We start from the raw sequence: 22644 nt of genomic DNA on the forward strand, positions 1-22644 counted from the left end.
GGGGTGTGTGGATGTGGCCCTGTGAGTGAGTGGATGTGGCCCAGGGGTATGTGGATGTGGCCCAGGGGTGTGTGGATGTGGCCCTGTGAGTGAGTGGATGTGGCCCAGGGGTGGTTTTCAGAGTAGAGTGCAGCTCCCATGGCCTTCCCACAGTGTTTCTGCTCTTTGGTAGGGACCTAGGTTCCTCTTGCTTATTCAAGCTTCAGAGGCTTCTAGAGTTGTTGGGACAAATCTTGGAGAGAGGAATAGAATACTTACGGGTGAGCCCATGGGCCCTGGCAGTCCTGGGTGCCCCAGAGGTCCACTCGGTCCAGGGGGGCCTGGGGGCCCTGGTGGACCTTGGATGCCGGTCTGGCCCTGTTCACCCTGAAGTTCATGAAAACCAGTGTTAGAGAGAAGATCTTTGAAGCTGTAGACCAGCTCCCACCCCCAGGCCATGCACCCAGTGAAGGCTCTGCCATGGGCTTTGCTGAGAAGGTGGTGGTGACGGAGGAGTGGTGGCGTGATGGTGATGATGCCATGGTGGTGGTGACTACATGCAGGGGCTGGCAGCAGTGAGAAGATGGCCAAGACAGTAGGTCCCCAGGAGGTGGGGCTTCCAGAGAGGACTTGCTGGTCCCCAGGGCACAAAGTCCTGGTGCGGGTGGCAGAGGTGCAGGGTGAGGCCCTTTTGCCCTGACCAGAGGCCTGCCCCCAGACTGGCCAGTGGCCAGAGTCCAGCCCATGTGGTCTGCGGGCTGCGCCTACTTCTGTCACACTCTTTTGAGGTGGCAAGTCACATTATCTCTCTGAAGTGTGGAATGGGAGCAACAGTTTTCCATTTCCTGTCTCAGCTTTTTGCTCTCTTTGATTATCTGGCCTGGAAGATCGGAAGAGAGCCTTCGGTTGGAGGCCATGGAATTTGTTTAGTTCACTGAACAACTGAACAAGAGGTTTGGTGTAAAAAATTTGGATTGTTGGCTTCTGATAAAACACTGGGAACTCTGGCAATGCTGGGCCCACGTTCCTGGGTCCACCAAGTTCTCTGCTTTGGTCCCCCTGCTGTCTCCAGGCCTTCTTACATGCAGCCTGCTCCGTCACTCAGGTCATCTGCCTGGCCACCTGCAGGTCTCCAGTTGAGTTTTCAACCTTTGACCTGCCTGAAGTTTGGGAACTAAAAGGTGCTTTATGCTGTAAGGGTTGCTGTAGTTATTCCCCTAACCCACCTGACTCCTTAGCTGCTCTGAGCCCAGCCTCACCTCCCACTGTGCCTGTCCCCAGGATGGACTGTGACCCAGGGAGAGGGGAGAGGCATTGCTTTTCCTCAGAGAGTCTGGTCCATGTGACCTAGATTTGGGGGCTGAGGGCAAGGCAGAGTTATCCAGGATATAAACAAATGCCATTATGTCATTCTCTCTCTCTCTTTTTTTTTTTTTTTGAGATAAGAGTCTTACTTTGTCACCCTTGGTAGAGTGCCATGGTGTCACAGCTCACAGCAACCAGTCTCTTGGACTCAAGTGATTCTCTTGCCTCAGCCTCCTGAGTAGCTGGGACTATAGGCGCCTGCCACAACGCCTGGTAATTTTAAGAGACAGGGTCTTGCTCTGGTTCAGGCTGGTCTCGAACTCCTGAGCTCAGGCAATCCACCCACGTCGGCCTTCCACAGTGCTAGGATTACACTAGGTGTGAGCCACTGCACCTGGCCTCCCATTATGTCATTTTCTAAATGACCTTTTCAGGAACAAGATGGGATGAGCTCTTATAAGGAGTGGCCCATCTATAAGAAAGCAAACCCCCTGGCAGGGGGTGCAGAGCTCCAGGCCAGATGCACAGGGACACAGGTGGCCAGAGTTCCAGGCCAGCCCACCTTTCTCAGGGTGATCTTAGCAAACGCCCATGACACTCTGGGTCTCCTGCTCCGCAAGTGAAGAAGGGGGCTGAAGATGCTTTCTGCAAACTCTAGAGGGAAGTGGTGATTATAAACAGGTGTGCACAATCAGCGTAGGAAAAATGTAAGATTTTAGCAACACCTGCTTGGCTGGAACATCCTGGAGCAAATGGCACACAGGAGCATCACTCTGGGGCCTGGGCCTTATTCTGCCACACCCTTGGAGAAGTCACTTTTGGGCTCAGACCATGGAAGAGGAGGCAGGTGCAAAAATTGCTTTGGGTGACCTCCCTGCTTCCAGCCCCTCTGCCTAGCAGCATGTTGGTTGTTGATAGATTTCTAGGTGGCAATGTCTTTCCTGAACCAAGAAAGGCTTAACTAAACTTCAGGCTTCAAGAAGGAGCACTGTGGCCTTCTTTTTTTCTTTTTGCAGTTTCTGGCCAGGGCTGGGTTTGAATCCGCCACCTCTGGCATATGGGGCTGCAACCTACTCCTTTGAGCCACAGGCACCGCCCTGCCTTGTGGCCTTCTTCAGCCAGACTAAATCTGATTAAGCCCCTTGTGCTCTGAACGTCCTCAGGATCCTTCACTTCTTTATATTCTTCATGAAGTTTCTACATTTTGGGGGAAGGATGATTCATGAGGCAAGAAAAGCTCAGTCTGAAACGAACCCCTGAGGTCCTTTCTGACTGTGAAATTCTAGAATCTTCACAATGTCACAAGTCCCATGTTACAGAAAAGAAAACTGAGAACCAGAGAAGTTTAGCCCCCTGACCACAGTCACCTGGGGAATTCAGGGTGGAGCCAGGACCCAAGCTCAGAACTCTAGACTCTGGCCCTGCTCATTCCAAATAAGCCCCCAGCAAAAAGGGCTCACCGTCCAACTTTCTGCACTTTGGAAATGACCTCTAATCCATCCCCTAAGCATATCACATCTCAAAGTTTCCTCTTTCAACTAATCTTACACCTAACGTGTAAGCATCCTGAAGAGTCTGTAAAATCAATATTGGTTTATTGATAGGAAATGGACAAGCATTTTTATGTCCCATGAGGGCTGACAGCATTAAAAACCTCATTCTTCAGGCAAAATGTGGCAGGCAGCCTAGGGCCCCTAGTCTTCTTTCCTTACTTTGGAAACCAGGTCTGTGCAGCACAGAAAGTCCTGGCTTCACCACCCTTTTGCTTTTGAAGAGGGAGGCAGTAACATGCAGCAGCCTGAATTGAATTCTGGACCCCTCTCAAGTTCTTCCTCTGCAAAGTGGGGCTGATGAGGGTGACCCGGAAGGAATGCATGAGATAATCCATGTAGAATTCTCATCACAGTGCCTGGGACCCTGTGGGGCCTGGGTACAGAGCAGCAAATACAACTAAGGCCAGGAGGTAGGTGTTGGGGTCCAGGAGAATAGCTGCTCTGACAGTGTGGACTCAGCTCCCCTAGATGGGTCTACCACAGGCAGGTGTGGGTGACAGTGGGGTGGGCCTGGTGCTTCTCTGAGCTGCCGGGCGCCTCCTGAGTAGCCGTGCTGTGCGTGAGCATTCGGAGTGTTCTCGAGGATTTAGCCTGGTAATATAATATGAAGCATGCAGGCTTAGGTAGCGTTGCATTCACTGTATTTTTAGCTGTCAATTGGAGTGATGTTTCAGCCTGTTCATTCAGAAGCCTAAACATCCAGGCCCTTGGGCTCCTGACACCTGAGTCAGGATGGTAGCACGAGTCCCTGCTGTCAGGCATTCAGAGCAGCTCAGGGCCCTGCCATTCCCAGCTTCTCTATTGCTTGGGGGTATGCCCTGTGCAGTGTAAGGAAGGCAAAGGGCATGAAGGTGGCACTGCCACCTGGCCTGGACCCCAGATGGGAGCTGATGGAGAGCAGGTAAGATTGCTTTGTTCTCCGGATCTGCTCTGGTCCCAGCCTCTTTAGGTGAGCAGGCAGGAGACGGAAGCAGCTGCTCGTGGGGAGTACCCCTGTTGGATGTGGACCACATACATTCCTTCTGCAAAGACCCTCTCTCCTCAAACTCTGCACACAGGGATCAGATGCTGAGCAGTCTGCATTTCTAAGTGTATGTATTTAGGGTATAGGTCCAACTGAGAGAGCCCTGGATGTGAGGTCTGAAGCCCTGCCTGCCAGTTCCACCTCTGCCTCTTGCTGTTTGTGTGAACTTGGGCAAATCGATTCACTTCTCTGAGCCTCAATTTCCTTATCTCCAAAATATGGGTAACAGTAATAATGACAGCTAACATTAATGATAGCACTTAAATGGTGCCAAGAACTATTTCAAGCGCATGTACAATCTATATGTATATAACAACCAGCCTAGAAAGTATTCATTCTTATTTTAGAGAAGGGAAAGCTGGGGGCATGGAGAGGTTAAGTAGCTTGTTCCAAATCTCACAGCTAGTAACAGGCAGAGAAACTGGGTGCAAATCTCTGCTCTGCCATTTACTGGCTGTGTGACTTTGGGCTACACTTGAGCCTTGATTTCCTCATGTGTAAAAAAGGATGATCTTGCCTAATTCATAAAACCATTGAGAGAACTGAATAAAAGCAGGCCTGTAAAATGGGTGACATGGTGCCTGGTGTACAATGACAGCAGTTATGAGTGGCAATGGTGTGGTGGTAACTGTGGAGCTCCTGGGGCCTGGGTCTGATTCAGTTTTGTCTAATTCAGTTCCATGGAATCAGAGCAAGAGTCTGGCTTTCTCTATAGCCTTAGCCGGCCTGCCGGTGCCCAGAGACTTGCTGAGCCCCTGGGGAAAGCCACCCTCGGTCCGGGCAAACGGAAGGTGTCTACCTGGAAGGTCCTCCTTTTTATGACTGGGGGTGGCGCCAGTCGCACTGAATTGAGGAGAGGCAGCAGCTGAGGAGAAAGATGAGTTGGAAGGCCAGAGGGCAAAGGCCAAAGATCGCAGGTGTTCAGAACGATGCCAAAGGTCACCAGGAAGGCAAGGCAGCCAAGAAGGACGGGAGGAGAGGAAGAGAGAAGAGAGATTAGCGTGGGCAGGAGGACCAGGAGGGAAGGCATGGACAGGGTACTCTATAGTTGAGGGGCACAGTGCTGAGCTTGCAGGATGGCACAGCCAGGCCCTGGAAGGAGGAATGGCCCTCCATCCGCACCCTGCCTCAGCCTCTAGGTCCGAGGTCCAGGTATTGACGAGCAGCCCCCTGGAATGGAAGCGTGGCCCCCCTCCATTGGGCTTGCTCTCCTGGCCATGCAGAGCCAGAGGCTGCCAGACACACAGCCCAACATTGCACTGCCGGCCCCTCCTGTCCCTGCTTGCTGGACAGAGGGCAGCAGACTCAGAGGCTCTGGCTAGGGAGCCACAGGACCAGCTAAATTGGTACTTGAAGCCAGGCTGATGTGTGGCGACCTTTGGGTTCTTTTTTGGTTGAACGAGAAAGACTGGTGTCAGCGAATCTGGGGAGGATGGTCAAAGCCAGTGCCAAGCCCGGCTCCCAGGGGCTGGGCTGGCTGAGGGTGCGGCCAGTGTGGGCACATGCTAAGTGCTACTGAGGGCTCACCCTGGGGCTGGAGGGCCTGGAAAATAGGGGCTGAGCAAAGATGTCTCCGGAAATTTCAACCACTTTTTGGGGGGAGGCAACTTGCAATCACATTATCTAATGCGACTTTCATTTCTGGAAATTCTTGTCGCTTCCATTCTCTCTCCCTGTTGAAGCTGAGTAGGCTGTGGCTTTAGGAAGTGGTTAGAACCCAAGTGAAAACAAAGATAGCATGGACTGTAATCAGCCACTTGTTTTTGAAAGCACTTTAACTCACATGAGGCCCCTGGAATAAGCATTAGGAACCGGGAGCTGCCTGGGCTGCAAATGTGGCCAGCTGGGGACTTGGGAGCCCAACTTTGGCCTTTGCCACCTTTTTGGGCTGTTACCCAAGGGCCTGGGGATGTGCATTGGTGGGCTCTGCATCTGGGTAGCCTCTCGGCAGGAAGGGGCTTGGCAACCCTCAAGAACCTACAAACCTTCAGGGTAATTATCTGGCTGGAGCGCAGGGCTGCTGGCATGCTGCTTAGGTACTCCTGGTTCAGGTGGGATGGAGGGGCATGGGGAGAGTGAAGGGAGAGTCCACAGACATCAGCCCCCGCAACCCTCCCTCCCTCCCTGGGGAGGCTGCAGGAACAGAGGGGGAACCATCCGATTTCTTGGTGTCCTCTGGCTTTGAGACCTGCCACCCCCACCCTGCCTGTAGGTCCCTTGGAAAGCCAACAGACTGCCAGAAGTCCCCTGCTTTCCTAGCCCCTCTATAAACCTGCTGTGCCCACCGGCTTCCCCTGCCTGATGTGCTCTCCAGAGCGCAGTGGTCATAACGCTGGGCTTCTCTGTACCGTGGCAGGGTGCTTCTGGAGCCTTCAGTCACAGAGCCCTTCCCTCCTCTTATGTTGGGTGGAGGGGCAGAAATCCCTCTCCTTCCTGACCCGAAGCACTCATTAAGGACCCATGACACACTGCTGAAGCTGTCCATTGTGCTGGGGGATGCTCTCTTTCTTTTGGGTAACATGACAATCCTGTGAGCCCATCGTTTTAAATAAACACAGCTGACCTTCTATTATTGTATCAGGCTCAGGCTGGCCAGAACGCCAGGGCCCCTGCATCCCTGGAGCACATGCCACTGACAGGCCGGCTCTGATTGTGCTACTGCCAGCCTGCATTCCCCAGCCCATCCCAACCTGGACTCAGACCCATCCCAGCCTCTCATGTTGGAGCCAGGCATGTATCCAGCCCCCTGAGTGGCTGAGCAGAGGCCAGGCCCTGCCAGCAAGGCCCTCCCAATGGCCTTCCAGGGTCAGGTTGACTGAGACTGGTTTGTGTCTGTCTCCACTCCCTACATCCTACCACCAGGACCTGCCTGGAGGGGTGGGCAGCCAGGGGAGCCACACCATGTGGCATGCTGCTGGGGACCATGAGGCCTATGACAGAAGAGATGGACACTTGAACATGCCATCCTCCCTGTTCCTGGTGCCCAGGTCTGGGAGCAATAAGGCTGATCTGCAAAGTGAGGGGGTGTTTTTCTGGTCCCAGCTCACTGGGGCTTGTACCCACCCCTGCTCCAACATGGAAGGAGCCCTGTGGTCTTTTGAGTTCTGTATTTTGGGATGGAGCAAAGTAAAGGAAGGCTGCAGCTGGGGGGACAGTATTCTCAGCCCTGAAATCCACCCCGCTCCTGTCTGGAGAAGGGCTTCTTTTGTTCTTAAAGAGGCAAAATAGAGACTTTATCCTTCAATTGATATGGCCAGCCCTTGATTATCTCCCATCATCAAAATCTGGGTCAGCTAAAACAATGACTAATCCAAAAGTCCCTCTTAGTCGTCTGAGGCAGGCCACCAGACACACACATATGGTCACGCACACGCATGCCCGGTGGGTGGGGAGTCAGACGCACGGACGCACAGAGCCGCGTGTTCAGACAGAGAGGACCATGTGCAGGGGAGCCCAGAGCTCAGATGCACACAGTTCATGAGCCCCCAAGCTCACCCAGACAGCCACAGGGCAGGTATGCAAAGGCACGCTCCGTAAAGGAGCCCATACGACCCACAGGCACACGGCCTGGGGACACAGTTGGCTGTGCCAGCCAGACACACCACCACCCCCACACCACCTCTCTGACTGCTGAGTGCAGAGGAGGCTGTTTGCTCCTGTTCTCTGAGCTCTGTTAGGTCCTGGAGGCCCCCAGGAGACAAGGCTGGGCCAGGGGCTGTGTCCCTAGGATGGGTGAAAGGGCCCTGCTAAGTTTTAGGGGTTCACTTACCCGGTGTGGGTACTCTCCACACTGCCCCTGGGAATGAGAGAGAAGGAGAAGGGGGTGTCAGGCACTTATTGTGGAGACCTACCCCTTAATGGCACCCCAGGAATTAATGACACACCACATTATCTCATCACCCATAACCCTGCTGCTCTGGCTCTGGTCTGAGCCCTCTGAAGCAGCAGAACCAATTCCTTCTGTTGGCCCTGGCTAGCCACAGGGAAGAAACCCTCAGCCCCTGGACAGGACCCCTGGATGGAAGCAGCTGTGGACAGTGCGGGGCAAGCCCAGCAGTCTCCATTAGAAATTCAACAAGACAGAGAATACAGGAGGCCAGGAAGAGGCCAGGCTAGTGGTTTACGGATTAACATGTCAAAATCCCAGAAGTTCATGGAGGAGGATCAGGGAACACTAGGGGGGTGACCTCTAGAAGGGGCGGAAAGAGAGGCTAAAGAGGGCCAGGCTTAGCCCAAGAATACCCAGAGTATCTTCCCCTGAATCTGTCCTACATGCCACAGCCCCATAGGGGCTTCCCTGGCTCTGTTATCACAAACTAAAATTTGAAGATAACCACCATGGAGCGCCTTTCTACTGGTTGGGAGGCTGTTTCCCCAAGATGGAGATTCCATTCTTCCTACCTTTTCTCCTTTTTGTCCTTGAGGTCCCTATAAAGAGATAGAGATGAGAGAGTTAGAAACCAAAGCTAAGGGCCCAGCGGCTGAAGCTTCTCTGGAGAATAGTAAGACGGGTACCAACCGGCTGTCCTCGGGGGCCTGTCAGACCCTGCGTGGGAGGAAACACATACAGGTCAGTGGCAGACAGAGACACACGCCAGGGTGGGGACTGGGGAAGACACTGAGGCTTCCCAGGCTTTACAGAATGCCTCATGCTTGAAGGCTACAGTGTGCCAGCCATGGCCGAGTCTTCCTATGCCTGACACATTCAAGGCTGTGTGGCCTTATTTACCAAGTCTCAGCTTCACCCAGCAGTGGGCACAACTAGGCACGCCCTGGCTCCTGTTGGGGCTATGATGAAGAACAGGTGCTGCCCTTCACTCATTCCTCCAACCACTGTCATCTCATGGGCCTGCAACCTAGGAGGCTGCACTAGGTGACAGGTGTTTCGGCTACAATGGACACCCTGCCTGGTCCACACAGGTCTCTGGGAGACCAGCACATTCTGCTTCTACCTCCACGTCCCGGGGATGAAGCCCACTAAACCAGAAGGGCTTCTAAGGACACAGCAGGCCAGGCCAGGGCCACAAACACTACGGACTTTAGAGAAGCCTTAAGCAAAAGAGAGGAAGCAGGAAGCTGGCCACTTAAGCCTGTTCTGGGCTTCTCTGAGGAACATTAGGGGTCTTACGGTTTCCTTCAAGGTTGCCTTGCCAAGTTCACAGGGCTAAGAAAGGGGCTGGGGTCTGGGCAGACCCTTGTTCTCAGGAGGGCCCAGCATCTCTCTCAGTCTCTCTCAGGAGACTGCACAGGCTTCGTGCGGGGGGAGCCTTATGCCCACAAATCGCTGTGTTGAAGATCACTCTGAGGGGGGATTTTAGGGGTGTACTGAGCTCTGAACTCACGCTGGCCCTAAGGAAGATGCCATGGCCTCTCCTAGCTGGGAGGGCCTGTGGCTCAGTGAATGGCGGAACTAGGACATGAGCTGGGGTTTGCCCGACCACCGAGGTCTAGCTTTTTCCATTCTACCCTACTCTCTGAACCAGGCCAGCCCTCAGGAGGCTTCTAGACTTGGCTAGAACCATAAGCAGTACCCCTGCCTGGGTCCCCGAGATCCCTTCCAGCTACCATCCTGGGAGCTTGCAAAGACCTATCTGCTATATCAGTCTCTTTCGGGCCTAAAGAATTCAGGATCCCCAGGGGCAGATCCATCTAGGCAGGACCTCAGGATGCTGAGGGTGGAGGAGAAGGGTCTTGCTTCTGACCTCGATTTGCTTACTGGACCAATCTCCAAATTGGGAAACTCTAGGAGGGTCACTGGGAGCGGGCAAGTGGCTGTTGGGACAATCCATGGAGCCCCCAGCCCAGCTGGCTGGTGAGAGGGTTTAACATTAAGTTCTGCAGCAGAGGGTTCATTGGGCAAGGAACTAGGGGCCAGGCCAAAGATGACAGGAAAGGGAGCAGTGTGATGGGAGAGGGGCTGAGAAAGTGAACAGGTATAGGACAGCAGAGACTTGGAGGATAGAGTACAGATATCCCCACAATGGCTCATGGGACAACCACGGTCAGTACAGGTATTTTGTTTTTATCACATGGCTTTCTGGCTTTTTAGTTTTATTTTAATCAGTTGCCAACACTTAAGAGCAAGAACAGTGCAAATAAAAACCTGGACTTCTCTTAGTTTATTCAGAGGCTTGAGGACACATGGTGACTAACTAGCTCCAGCTGGGCAGAGTCTTGGTCGTGGGCAATGTGCTCAGTCCTCGGCCACCAGCCCTCCTCTAGCCACCACCAAATCACGGTGAAGGGGCTCATGTGCGTCCTGCACGCAGGCACTGTTCTAAGAGCCTGTGCCCCACACCCTGGGACAGCCCTGTGGACAATAGTGTGGGATTTGAATTCAGGACCCTTGTGCTGCTCCTGAGCTGGGACCCCACATGCACCCTCTCAACTCTTTATTTCAGGTACTTGGAGATACTGTGAGGTGGTGGGTGGGACAGAGGTGACCTCTTTGACAGCCAAAGACATGGGAGTGGGAATAGGCGATGAGCCCCAGTGCCGAGTCAGGCAGTCGGCAGAGGAGAAACTCCCTATGGAGGGAGGGATCAGGAGCCGGACAGATGATGTGCGGGCAGACCAGGATAACCATGCCCAACAGCAGTGGGGATTAATGGCTCAGTCCCTATGCCAAACAAATGGGGGTTTAATGGCTCTGTGGCCTGTCAGGTTTTGATGGATGGTGAGACAGATAGGGGATGTGTCCCACTGATGTGGGTTTCTGGGAGATGGATGGCCTTGCCCTTTCCCGGAGTTAGCTCTGATCCCCAGCAGGCAGGGAAGGCTCACAGGGGTCGAGTTGGTGGGGCAGAGGGACAGTGTGGGCAGAGTGAGGGGAGGAAGGGAAGCTTATGGAAGGTCCTTTCCTTCAGGACAAAGAATGTTAGCAGCAAGGAGGAGTCATGGCTGAGGGTTAAGACCCTGCCACATGGGTCTGAATCTCAGTTCTTGCGTTTAGGAGCTATGTGGTTTTAGGCGATGTACTTAGCCACTCTGTGCCTCAATTTTCCCTCTTGTAAGGGGATAATTCTGTTATAAGGATTACAGAACTGTGTCTAGTGGGTAACCATTATTATTGCTCCTGGGGAGAGGGCTGTGGGCTACTTTATGGTTGCAACGGGTGACCAGGAGGGGAAGAAGGAGGGGTGGTGTACTGAAGGGAAGAGCTCCTAACATCTTTGCATCTACACCCTGGTGCCTCTATAACAATGGCAGCATGGAAGCTTATTCCTGCCTGGGTCTCCATTATACCATGTATGTGCATGTTTAAGAGCAGGCTAAAGGCAAGAAGAAATGCATTTGAAATAGGTAGCAGTGACAGAGAGGAAAGCTTGCTGGGGGATCTGGTCCCAATGCCAGTTCTTCCACTCTTCAGCTGCTGGTGCCTTCCTGCCCTTCCCCCAGTTCTGTAGACATAGCAAGGACTTCTCTGCCTCAGGGCCTTTGCACATGCTATTCTTGCATGTCCAGAGGCTTTTCCCCACCCCACCCCCTGCTGTTTTCTCTTAGTGAAATCCTCATCCTTCAGGCTTCAATCTAAAAGTCTCTTTCTTAGGAAAGCTGTCTTTGACCTTCAACCTGGGTGAAGTTTCTGAAGTTATTCTGAGACTCCTCAGGGTCCTGAGAATCATCTTCTCACAGCACTTATTATAAGGCAATTTGTTAATTATTCAAGTGATTATTGAAAAGCACATCTCCCCCACGGAACTGTTAGCTATAGGATGGCAGGGACAGTGTCTCTCTTGCTGCTGTCTGTATCTCATGCACCTGACTCAGTGCCCTGCCCACTTAAATACTCAATAAAAATGCATTAAAGGAAAGAAGGAGGCAGGAAGGCAGGGAAAGAGAGAGGGAAACAGAAAGGGAGGAGGCAATAAAATGTGGAGGAAGGAATTTAGAAACTGGGTTTGGATCTTGTTTTGGACACTCCTTAGCTGTGTGACTTCAGCCAAGTTACTTTGACTCTCTGAGCTTCTGTTTACACAGCTGTCAAAGAGGATACTAATAGGACCCGGAGCACAGGGCTCCACTGAGGATTAAATGAGATTATACATGTAAAGTGCTCATCCCAGCGCCTACCACATTGCAAACCTCAGCAATGTTTACTGGGTCTGAGGCAGGAGGACTGCCCAGAGGGAGTTGAGTGGCTAAGGATCCCATGGCAAGTTAGGGGAGGCTGGGCTGGAGCTCAAACTGCTTGTCTTCCTTCCCATTCACAAGATGTCCTACCTCCTTGAGTGCCCTGGCAGTGCCTCGTCATGGGCCAGGAGTGTTTTCCTATCACTTGCAGGCACAAGCCAGACCCCACACAGACCACAGGCCTGCCAGCCGTATGGTACAATGTAGGTGTGACCCAGGACCTTGGAGGCAGAATGAAACCCTGCCCAGGGCCGGCCCATTTGCTCTTAATGGCCCTTCAATCCCCACAGGGAACTGGGCCACTTACTGCTCACCTGGAGTGGGCACCTAGATTCCCCTCTGTAGGGGGTGGCCTGTGAAGAGAGCAGATTCTTTTCTAAAGCTCTGCAGAAGGTGGAAGGGGACAGGGAGAAAGGCTGTGCAAAGGTCTGTTACTGTGCCCAGTGGGGCAGGGTCCCCTGTAGTGCCAGCGCAGCTCAGAGCAGTGTGGCTCTGGGAAGGGTCATGATGCCTTGAAGAACATCAGGATCATAAAAATGGCCTCTCCTGGAGGAAGCATCACCAGCGAGTGCCACTGTATGCTTGTCCCCTAAGTCCCATGCCAGTGCAGTTCCTAAGCTTAAGCTTGCCACTGGCCTCCATGTGCTACTGGCCACATGTGGTTCCCTCTGGACCATCCTTCCTCACGCTTCAGGGGAGAAACCCTTGTCCACCTCTCCTCCCTGTGGTGTGACTTGAGGATCTAGGGCATGTGCTTGTACACAGCTGGGGTGTGACCAGGACAGCAGCCCCTCTCTGCCCTCAGCCCCCACCCCTGCCCCGTGCCTGTGGGGCCCCCTCTGCTGGGCAGGCCCTTTCAGCTTGGCTGAGACCTCTACCTGTCTCAGGAAGGCAGGAAAGCTGGGGTCTTACCATCTCCCCCTTTGGTCCCGGGTGGCCCTGGAAGGAGAAGAGGGTGAGTACCAGGAACACTACAGCCTGGAAGCCCACCCTGCCTGCCCCATGCATCCCTCCCGCCATACTCCTGTTACACCTGTTGCCTTTCTCACATGGTCATTCCATGCTGTCACTCACTTGTCCACCCAGTCCCTAACCCGCTGACTCAGGGGAGGTCATTTGGTCATTTTCCCACAGTCCTTTGCTGGGCCTTTCTGGCGGCTGCCCAGTCTGCAGAGGAGAGTGGGGAGTGGTCTCCCTGGACCCCAGGCCTCATTCTGCTAATGTGCCCAGGATGGCTTTGGGGAACTCCTGGTCCTGTGACATGAGTGGACACAATCATCAGGGCCCCTGGGCTGTGCTTAGCTGGCTGCTTACAATGGGGGAATGAGCAGATGGGCATCTGGGCTGCTCATCTGCAAGAGGTGAATGGGGCCAGGCTCAGCCATGGGTGGGGCCGCATCATACTACCTGATGCCTTCATGTGGGGGCATCTGTGAGGGCTTTGGAGGGCTCAAGCCCCTTTCAGCTCACTCCTTCCTCAGAGTGGGGAGGGCCCTCCTTCCCCGTGAACTTTGTGCTGGGGGACCAAGTCCAGAGGACTAAAATGAACAGGAGAAGAGCTGAGGTGGAAAGTGGTCTCCTTGTGGATTTGGGCACTTGGGGGGGTCTTGACCAGGGAAGGCCACGGGAGACACATAGGAGCTAGGGAGCCAGGGCTAGTGTGTGCCCACGCGCCCAGGCTCTCTGGACCCAGCCAGTTCAGCTCTCACTTGCTGCCTCCCAGCTGTCTCCCAGCCTCATGTGCCCCAACAGAATCACCATGCACCAGCATCTCCAGACAACCCGAGCCCAGCTTAGCAGCTGGGGACTTTTGTTCTGGGGAACCTCACTGGGACCAGGGACTCAAATGGCCCCCTCCCCTTCCTTCTCTTAACAAGCTTCTGCCTCAGGAATTTTCCTTCTAAGCAATGCATTTTCCAAGGAGTCAGGATTTTGCAGAAGGACCATAGAGACCCAGGGGTGCAGGACCCCCAGCGTGAGAGAGGGCCCACTTACCGGTTTGCCGTCCAGTCCAATGGGACCCTGAAACCAGAAAGGCCAGATGTAAAGACCAAGCATCACAGGCCTCCTGCCAAAGAGGAGCACAGGTTCTGCATTCCAACAAATTATAGTTCAAAGCCCTGTTTGATGACTTACTGGTTATGTGACCATGGGTCAGACTAAGCCTCAATTTCCTAAGATGGGGCTGAGAGTAATAGCCTTCCATGAAGGGTCTTTGTGAGGAGGGAATAAAATGTCACATGCCAGGTGCTGGGCACAAGGCAGAACCCAATGGGTGGTGTCACCACTGATATCAAAGACATCCTCCTTATCACAGGCCGGAATTGAGTGGCATGTTCCTAGGAAGCCAGGGCTGGCTGGCAAGGAGGCCTGGATAAAAAGGGAACCAGCCACTCCCCAGGTTCTGCCTCTCAGAACCTGTCCTAGGGCCCATAAGCAGGGGTCAGTGGCCACACAGAAGCCTACCCATCACCTCCTGCCCCTCCATCCCCATGGTGGACCTCCTCTCAAAGCCAGGTTGGAGGTTGAGCTGCCACATCCTGGGGTCATGCTGGGATTTATCAGCCTGTGACTTCACTCTCCTGGTACTTTTGCCCACTGCCTCTCATTTGTGTATTTATTTCATGAACCATGAGCCCAGCTCTAAGCTACTCTCCTGGGTTGCTGTCCATGAACGGTTACAGAAGCAGGTCCTTAATGACCAGGGTTTGGAAGAAGTGGTGTCAGGGCTCAAATAAAGTTTAACCCAACCAGGCTCAGAGACCACCTGGGACACAGCTAGCCTCAGTCTTCCCCACTTACCGGAAATCCAGGAAAACCTCGAGTACCTGGCTGACCCTGAAAAGAACAGGCAGGCAGTGAGGATGAGTGAGGAGATGAAGCTAATCCCTAGTCCCCTGGCTCATCTTAGCTCCCATCCCTCCCACTCCTGTGTCACTGTCCACAAGGGGATACTCTCATGGGGAGCTGGTGGAGAGGGAGGATGGAGAAAGATGGAAATGGAACGTTATCAGAAATCTCCTGTGGAAACAGGGTGTGGGGAAAGAAAAGGAGGGGGCAGCATCCTTCGGGTCAACTTCTAGGAAGCAGCCCCTGGAGAACACCTCACTGCTGTGGCTGCTTTGCTTGTAAACAGACAGATGGGGCAGTGAGGACAGCAGGACTTGGCTTGCAGCACACTGGCCTCCTGGGCTGAGGTCCTCTCTTCTAAGTCCTTTTTTATTTACATAGTCATTGCTCACGGCCACTTATCTAAGGATGGTTTGGATATCAACAGATAGCAGAACTTGACCTTTGAAATGTATGTTTTCAGGCTAGAATAGGTCAGATTGCTTCTCTCAACCTGGCCAGCACGCTTCTCTTAGCGGTTGGGTGACCTCTGGATCCCCCAATCTTCACGGGATGCAGAGCAATGCATGCCCACTTTTCAGGAGGAGGAGAGCACAGTGTAGGCAGATATTCAGGCTGGAGACTAGAAGTAGCACAAGTTCCAGCCCGGTGGTTTGTGATCAAGACTCAGGACCAAAGAGATGTGCTGAGGTTAGAAGAAGCATGAGTCTGTGAAGATCCAGGGCTGGGGAGGGATGACCAGGAGGGCAAGGGTAATGGAGAGCAAAGACACCTGAGTGTTGTCACTCCCCTGCTCAAGAACCAGCAAGGGCTCCTTTCCTCTCACCTATCATTCAAGCCCACCCCCAGTCTTGCCCTGAATCTACTATGCTTGCTCCTTTTCTGCCTCATCTTTCCCCTACACTGTCCAGGGATGCTGGCTCACATACCTTTCGCTGGACATACTTGTTTGGCTCTCAGCATTGGCTCTCTCTTGGCCAAGATGGCCACAACGCTTCCTAACCATGGGCTTTTGAGTCTGGCAGACTAAGTTCTAATTTTGCCTCCACCAGCAGTGGCTGCGTGACTCTGAGCAAGTTGCCTAACCTCCCTGAGCCTCGGATTTCCTCATCTATAGAATGAGGATGACCTCATATGTGTATAACCTCACAGTCATTGAATTATACTCAGTTAGGCTTGTAAAGCCTATTGAAATGGTAGCTGCAACCACTGGGTGTTGAATTGAACTGAACAGAGAAGCTCCAGAATCAAGCAGATTTGCTTTTGTACTCAGTATATCTCGAGGCCAGTGAAGGTTTGTCCTTGTCAGGCAGTAGTTATGGAAACAGATCCTATGCAGAGGAAGGTTTCTCTGTATCAGTGACTTTCACACTGATGTGCCGTGAGGGGATATTAGTGTGCTGCAAAAATTTTAAACATCATTAGTTATTTTTGAAAGAAGCTCAAAGCAAAGTAAGTATATTCTTTTCGTTACTCTTCTCTTTTTGATCAACATCATTTAAGTGTGCTGCAGAAATTTAACTATAGGTTCAAGTGTGCCATGAGATAAAAAAAAGGTTGGAAAACACTGCTCTAGATCCATCTGCTGTGACCCTGAAATGTCTCCAGGCTGCTGGGTCCTCTTTGAAACCATGGACCTGCATGCCCAACAGTCTGTGTTTAGAGAACATGGCAGCCCCTCTGGCTGGGTGGGATGGGGACCCTGCTGTCAGGGAGTGAGCCGGAGTCTGTTGCAGGCTCAGGGTGGGCTGGCGACAGGCATCCAGAAGGGCAAAGAGAAGGAGATGCCACTCAAATATTGGAAAGGCCCTCGGCTCTTCTCCTGTCAAGGGCAAGTGACGCTAAGAATAGCACTAAGGAGAAACCTGGAAACTGTGCGATGTAATCTCCAAAAGCTTCCAGTGTAAACTTTCTGTAAACTACTGTGAACGCTTAGAGGCCTGAAGAAAAGGTCAGGAGCAGAGGATTCCAAGAAACATCTTCAAGCCCCACTAGGGACAATATTTATGTGGTAGGGATAATCACACGGTTTGCTAATTACAGAGCCTGTCCTGGTAGCAGGATGCATCTCTCCAACCTAGGGCCAAATCCAAGGCTAACCAAGGCTTTTTGGGGGGATCTTGGGAAGAATGTTGTCATGGACCAAATGGAAACTACTTCCCAGAGAGGCCGGGCCCGGAGAAGGCACTTAGGGAAACTTGGAACTGGATTTTAATTAAATGTCTTCAATTATATCCTGAGGTTAAACATCTTTTCCTATGTTTATTGGCTGTTCTTATTGGTAAACTGCCTATTTGTACTCTTTACCAATATTTTCTACTAAACGGTTTTTTTTCTTGCTGCTTTCAATAAAGCTCTTTGTCAAGCACAATAATTCTTTGACAGTCCTATAGGTAGTAAATATTCCTTCCAATTTGGCATTTGTGTTTGATTTCCTTTCTAGCATATTTTCGGTCAGATAGAAGTTTTACATTTATGGCGACAAATGTGAACTTTTCCTATGGCTTTTGGGTTTCCTCAGGCTTTTGGGTTTTATGTCACGTTTCAAAAAGTCCGTCCTTGGTTCAGAATTATAAAACATGCACTCATCTTTTGTCCTTGCAGTTTAATATTTCATGGTTCCACATTTTATATCTAAGGATTTTATTCATTTGGAATTTATCCTGATATAATGAGGAGGGTGGAAATTTAGCTTTGAAAAAAACATCTTTCCATTTACTTTTAAGGAAGGGCTTGTCAGTTGCCCCAGCATCGTTTCCTGGACCATCTATCTCTCTCTTCCTAGTGTAGCCTTTATCATGTACCAAATGCCCACAGGCATTTGGCCTTATTTCTGGCCTCCTCCTTCTGTTCTGTTCATTAGTTTGTTTTGATTCTCGGTTTTCATAGTACATGTTGATATCGAGTAGGGCAACTAGTCTCCTCCTCACTCTGTTTTTCAGAATTTTCCTGACATTCTTGTGAGCTTATTTTTCTCAAGTACAATTTAATATTATTGTGTTGGACTCCCAACCTCATCAAAAACACAGTAGGATTAGAATCACATTCAACTTATAGTTAGTAGATTTATTTTTTAATTAACTTATGGATGAATATTACATCCCTCTATATAAAAATGAGAGAAATAAGCCTACCTTGGCCTCCTCCCCATCTTCCTTCTACCTGCATGTACGTAGGGTTAGATAACACAGAACAGAAGTTCTGGCTGGAAAGAGACCATCTCTCTGCCCTCCTATTGATGACTGGAAGAGGGTCAGCTGTATATCTGTCCAGAGCTGTCCTCGTTTGCTTTTCTCACTCACAAAACCCTGTGCTGGTCAACGTGTCATCCCTGGCTGGGTGGGGAGCAGATGGGGGCAGAGTACTGCTTTGTACAGCACTTGCCAATGTCTGTGGTGTAAATTCTCTCCCTGTAGCTGATCTCAAGCTACCAATGTGAGGTCACTGAACACAGTTGGGAGAAGGCATGCACAGTCCACTCTTGGTAGCTTTGGCACACCTATGCTGACCCTCAGCAGACAGATAGCTCCCCCTGGACATTACAAAGACATCTCAAACTCATCATGCTCAAATTTAGCTATCTCTGCTGGCAAAGTCTGATCTTCCTCCTGGGGAAGAGCACTCTGTACTCAAGTCAGAAATGCAGAGTCGTCTTGAGCTCTTGCTTCTCCCTCAACCATTTCTATCATCACGAAAATCTCATCAATTCCACCCACAAGTTATCTCACAGTCTCTACCTCTCCTACCCAGCCCCAGCACTCTGCTCTAGTCCAGGCCCTGGTTACTATAAGTGCTTCCAGTCAGGACCCCCACCTGCAGCCTCTTCTAATAAGCTCTGCACTGGAGCAGGGGGGCTCAGGTGACCTTATTAAACTGCAAATTTGATCATGTCTTTCATCAGCCCAATATGACCTGAGGGCTCTTCAAGTCCTGGGCAGAAAGGCCAACCCCTGTACACAGCTTTTGGGCTCTTCACAGGTCCTCAACTGTAATTTAGTTGTCCCTTCTCTGCCTGCCTCCCTCACCCCAAGTCCAGTGCCTCCCTTGAGTTCCATAGCTCCCTGACCATCCCCTGCCTTAGCACTTACTGTAATGGACTATGTTATTGCTGGTCTCTCTCACTAGATCATGTGCCTGGAGGGGTAAGCAGGCCGTGGGTGGGTTTCTATGTCTATCCAGCATCTAGCATGTGTTGGGTTCCTGACAACTTTGAATAGAGTGAATTGAGACCCACTCAATAGGTGTGTCTACCTGGGCAGGGGGTGGCTTCTTGTGGATGAGGCAGTAAATCCAGCTATTCTGGCCCCTGCAGAGAAATAGGAAGGAGCTCAGGGAGGGAATGAGCTCCCTTTGAAATGGGGCACTTCCTAGGCACCCACAGATACCTTGCCTAGTGCCTGCTGGGCTGGAACAGCCTCCCCCTTGCTTTAATGGGGGCTCCCTTAAAAGTCAACATGCCCAGACACTCTGTTCCAACTTGCTTCCTCTTCCCTGGAATGTGAGCACTCCTTCTCCAGAGTGCTTGGATGGTTCCCACTTTGCTCAGACCATTTATCAATTTCTAAGAAGGAATACAGGGGGCCTCTGTGAGCAGCAAGGCTGGTTTTTATTAGCAACATTTATTCTAGGCCCTTCTTGGCTGAGTGGAAAGCCACATGTTCCCCACCAGCCCCAGGTGCCAAGGGCACTCATTTGACCTCCACTCTTAAAGGACAAATGAAGCCTTTGTCTCCCCACCCTAGTCCCCTGATCCTACCAGCTCAGGATGGCTTGCTGAGAGGAGCTAAGGGGGTCTCCCCTGCTGTCCAGTGGGGACTCAACAGGGGTGTCCTGAGCCATGGGGTTGACTGGGACAAATCAGAGGATGCGGGGCTCAGTCAAGACTCTCAGTGCTATGAAACCTTTCCAAGTGTCAACCCAGGCAGCACCTACGGGAAGAATTATTTTTTTCCTGAAGTAAAATGTCCTTTTCATTTTATTTTATGCGTGTATTTATTCATTATGAGACAGAGTCTCACTCTGTTGCCCAGGCTAGGGTACTATGGTATCAGCATAGCTCACAGCAACTTCTAACTCCTGGGTTCGAGCCATCCTCCTGCCTCAGCCTCTTGAGTAGCTGGGACCATAGGTGCCCACATCGATGATCCCTGGCTATTTTTTCTATTTTTAGTAGAGATGGGATCTTGCTTTTGCTCAGGCTGGGCTCAAACTCCTAAGTTCAAACGATCCACCCACCTTGGCCTCCCAGAGTGCTGGGATTACAGGAGTGAGCCACCGCATCTGGCCTATAAATATTCTCTTTAAACAGTAGAGCTTCAAGAATGGAAGGGGACGTTGGGGCAAGAATGCAGGCTTTGCAATGAGGCCACTTGGCCAAACCAAAGCTCTACCACTTATTAGCTGGGTGATCACAGGTGAGTCAGAAAACCTTTAGCTTCTTTCTCTGTAGAAGAGGCTGGTAGGAGCACCTCACAGCTAAGTTGGGAAGACCAAAGGAGACCTAGTAATGATAGATGCCCAGGAGATGGGAGTCATCATTGTTACTGAATAGAAGGTAGTTTTCACCACCAGATAGAATCCAGTGTGGTAGGAATGTTTCTGCTTTGGCCTGTGCATGTTGGACAAAAGCCAGCAGGGGCTGAGGCAGACCACTGCCCCGAGCACATCTCCAGCAGCAGAAACTTTTCAACAACTTTTTGGTAGACGGTTGACATGATTTGCTGAAGTGGTGTTAGAGGCCCAGCGGCCACACAACAGAACATCGGTAGTCACACCAGAGGCAGACAGAGATGGCAGCCAAAGGGTAGGTAGCTGTTCTGTGTGACTCCCCTGGCCTCCTGACAGGCCCACCCCAGGCTCGATCCTTGATACTAGAGCCCCGGGAACCATCATCTCCTTTCTTTATGACCTTCCCATGGCTACTGTCATCAGAAACAAGTGGGCTCAAAGCATCTGTGCTGTGTCTTCCCAGTACACAGGAGGCTCAAAGCCCATCAGGGCAGCCATAGTGAGAGCCCAGCACATCTGACAGTGACGCTGAGCTTGACAAACCCATCACAGCAGCAGAGTTCAGAGGACAGACTCTGGAGCCACATGGCCTGGATGGGTGATCAGCTTCCCGGTGTGGCCACACTCCATCCCCATGACTTTAGGCAAGCCATGAAAACTCTCTGTGCCTCAGTTTCCTCATCTGTAAAGTGGAGATGATAATAGTCCCTCAAGGGTTCTTATGAGGATTATGTGAGTTAATAAGAGTAAAAATCTTAGTGTACAACTTGCTACTGAATAAATGCTAGATGGTCAGTCCTTATTATGGTCTGAGCCTGGAAGAAAACCTTGCTGAGAAGGCTGTGTCTGCCAGCCCGGACCTGACCTGTCTGCCAGCCTGGCTGGCCTGCCTCACTCTTGCCTTTTCACATGGGCCCTGGGCACTGGTCACAGCCCCTTCCTGGCTCACTGCAGCCCCCTCCCTTGGACATAACTCAGCAAATTGTTCACTGACACTTATTTCTCCCTTGGTTGTGGGTAGGAGAGGCTCCTGCTTCCATCTGCTCTTGCTGTGGAAGGCTAGGTTTTATCCATCGCTGGGCTAGCCTCAGTCTGCTTCCCACCCTCCTCCGTGCATGGCTGGTTAGGAAAGTGCGCCGTAGAACACACAGCCAGCGGCCTCTGCTATGTGGAGGCCAGGTGCTAGGGTTCCTGGGTTCTAATCTTGCCCCAGCCTCTACACAGCAGACCTGGACAAGCCCCTACCCCTTTCTGGACCTCGGTTTCCCCTTCTGAGAGGGCTACATTAGACCATCACTGGCATCCTTTCCACCCTGAAGTTTGGTGATTTGGGCACTCTGGGAAAAACAGGCCTAGCCCAGGTGTCTTGCCGGCTTCATCGCCCATTTTCAGCCCAAAGGAAGCACATCTGAGGGAGGTGTCATTGGTCTCCCCAAGCTCCTGGTCACTGGGACCCAGTGATGTACACAGTAAGGAGCCTTTGAGGGTGCAGGGTGTCTGGGCTTCCAGCGAGACCAACAGTGGGCACCTGGGTCAGCGAACCCCAATTCAGCATCTGCTTCTTGGGCTTCCAGAAACAAAGGCTTATCTTGGGAAAGCAGGAACGCCTGACAGCGAGCAGTGGCACTTTCTCCCTCTGTTGTAAACAGCGGGGCTGCCTCCCAGCCACTGCCGCCATGTGGCTAGAGGGTAGGCCCTCCGAAGCCACTCGAGAGGCTGTAATTTAGGTATATTTAGTCAGGCCACTTTCTTTAACATCCACATCGTCACTGAGGCCTGGTTGGGCTGACCACATCACATGCTGTGGCTGCCACACCCAGAGGCACAGCCGGACTTGCTCTCCCTCATCCTTCCCCAAAGCCCTTTTCCTCAACTCGCCCACCCCACTGCACCCTGAAGAATAGCAAAAACAACTTACAGGGGGGCCTCGGGGACCGATGATGGACAGCCCAGCATCTCCGGGGGCCCCCTGTGGGAAGAGAGTGGAGAGGGAGTGTGGGGCGGGGGGCACAGAAGAACAAAAGGGAAGGGGCTGGTGGGTGTGGGGGACAGGACAGGAGGGAGGCCAGACGGAATCGGGGCAGAGGACGTGCAGACGGGCTTGGAGGAAGCATTTCAGAAGGGCTGGGAAGGGCAGGGGAGCAACAGGAAGGAGGGGATAAAAGGGGTGAGCAAGGGCACAGGATGTGAGATCGGGGGCAGGAGGGTAGGACCCCAGGCCAGGCGGGTGGTGAGAACAGGATCCATTGGCGTGGCAGGTAAGAGGGAAACACGAGAGGGAGGGAAGACTTA

The 22644-nt window shown here is 52.1% G+C and overlaps 1 protein-coding gene across 3 annotated transcripts in view; it reads right to left on the minus strand.

Moving 5' to 3' along the window:
• Positions 1-22644, minus strand: part of COL13A1 (collagen type XIII alpha 1 chain) — a 153321-nt gene that overhangs the window by 51430 nt on the left and 79247 nt on the right. Inside the window, exons 6-14 of one of the 3 annotated variants that reach the window (XM_012801318.1) lie at positions 22271-22321; positions 14797-14832; positions 13990-14016; positions 12907-12933; positions 8381-8407; positions 8263-8289; positions 7631-7657; positions 5847-5903; positions 259-366 (exon numbers count right to left, since the gene is read on the minus strand). In XM_012801318.1, coding sequence (XP_012656772.1) covers positions 259-366; positions 5847-5903; positions 7631-7657; positions 8263-8289; positions 8381-8407; positions 12907-12933; positions 13990-14016; positions 14797-14832; positions 22271-22321 — 387 coding nt within the window. Of the gene's footprint in view, positions 1-258; positions 367-4660; positions 4727-5846; positions 5904-7630; positions 7658-8262; positions 8290-8380; positions 8408-12906; positions 12934-13989; positions 14017-14796; positions 14833-22270; positions 22322-22644 lie in introns of all 3 variants that reach the window. The other 2 variants (XM_023509630.1, XM_012801319.1) reach the window with 2 other exon arrangements.

The sequence above is a fragment of the Otolemur garnettii genome, unplaced genomic scaffold (genome assembly GCF_000181295.1).
Source record: "Otolemur garnettii isolate 467f Iridium unplaced genomic scaffold, OtoGar3 scaffold00008, whole genome shotgun sequence".
Taxonomy (NCBI): domain Eukaryota; kingdom Metazoa; phylum Chordata; class Mammalia; order Primates; family Galagidae; genus Otolemur; species Otolemur garnettii.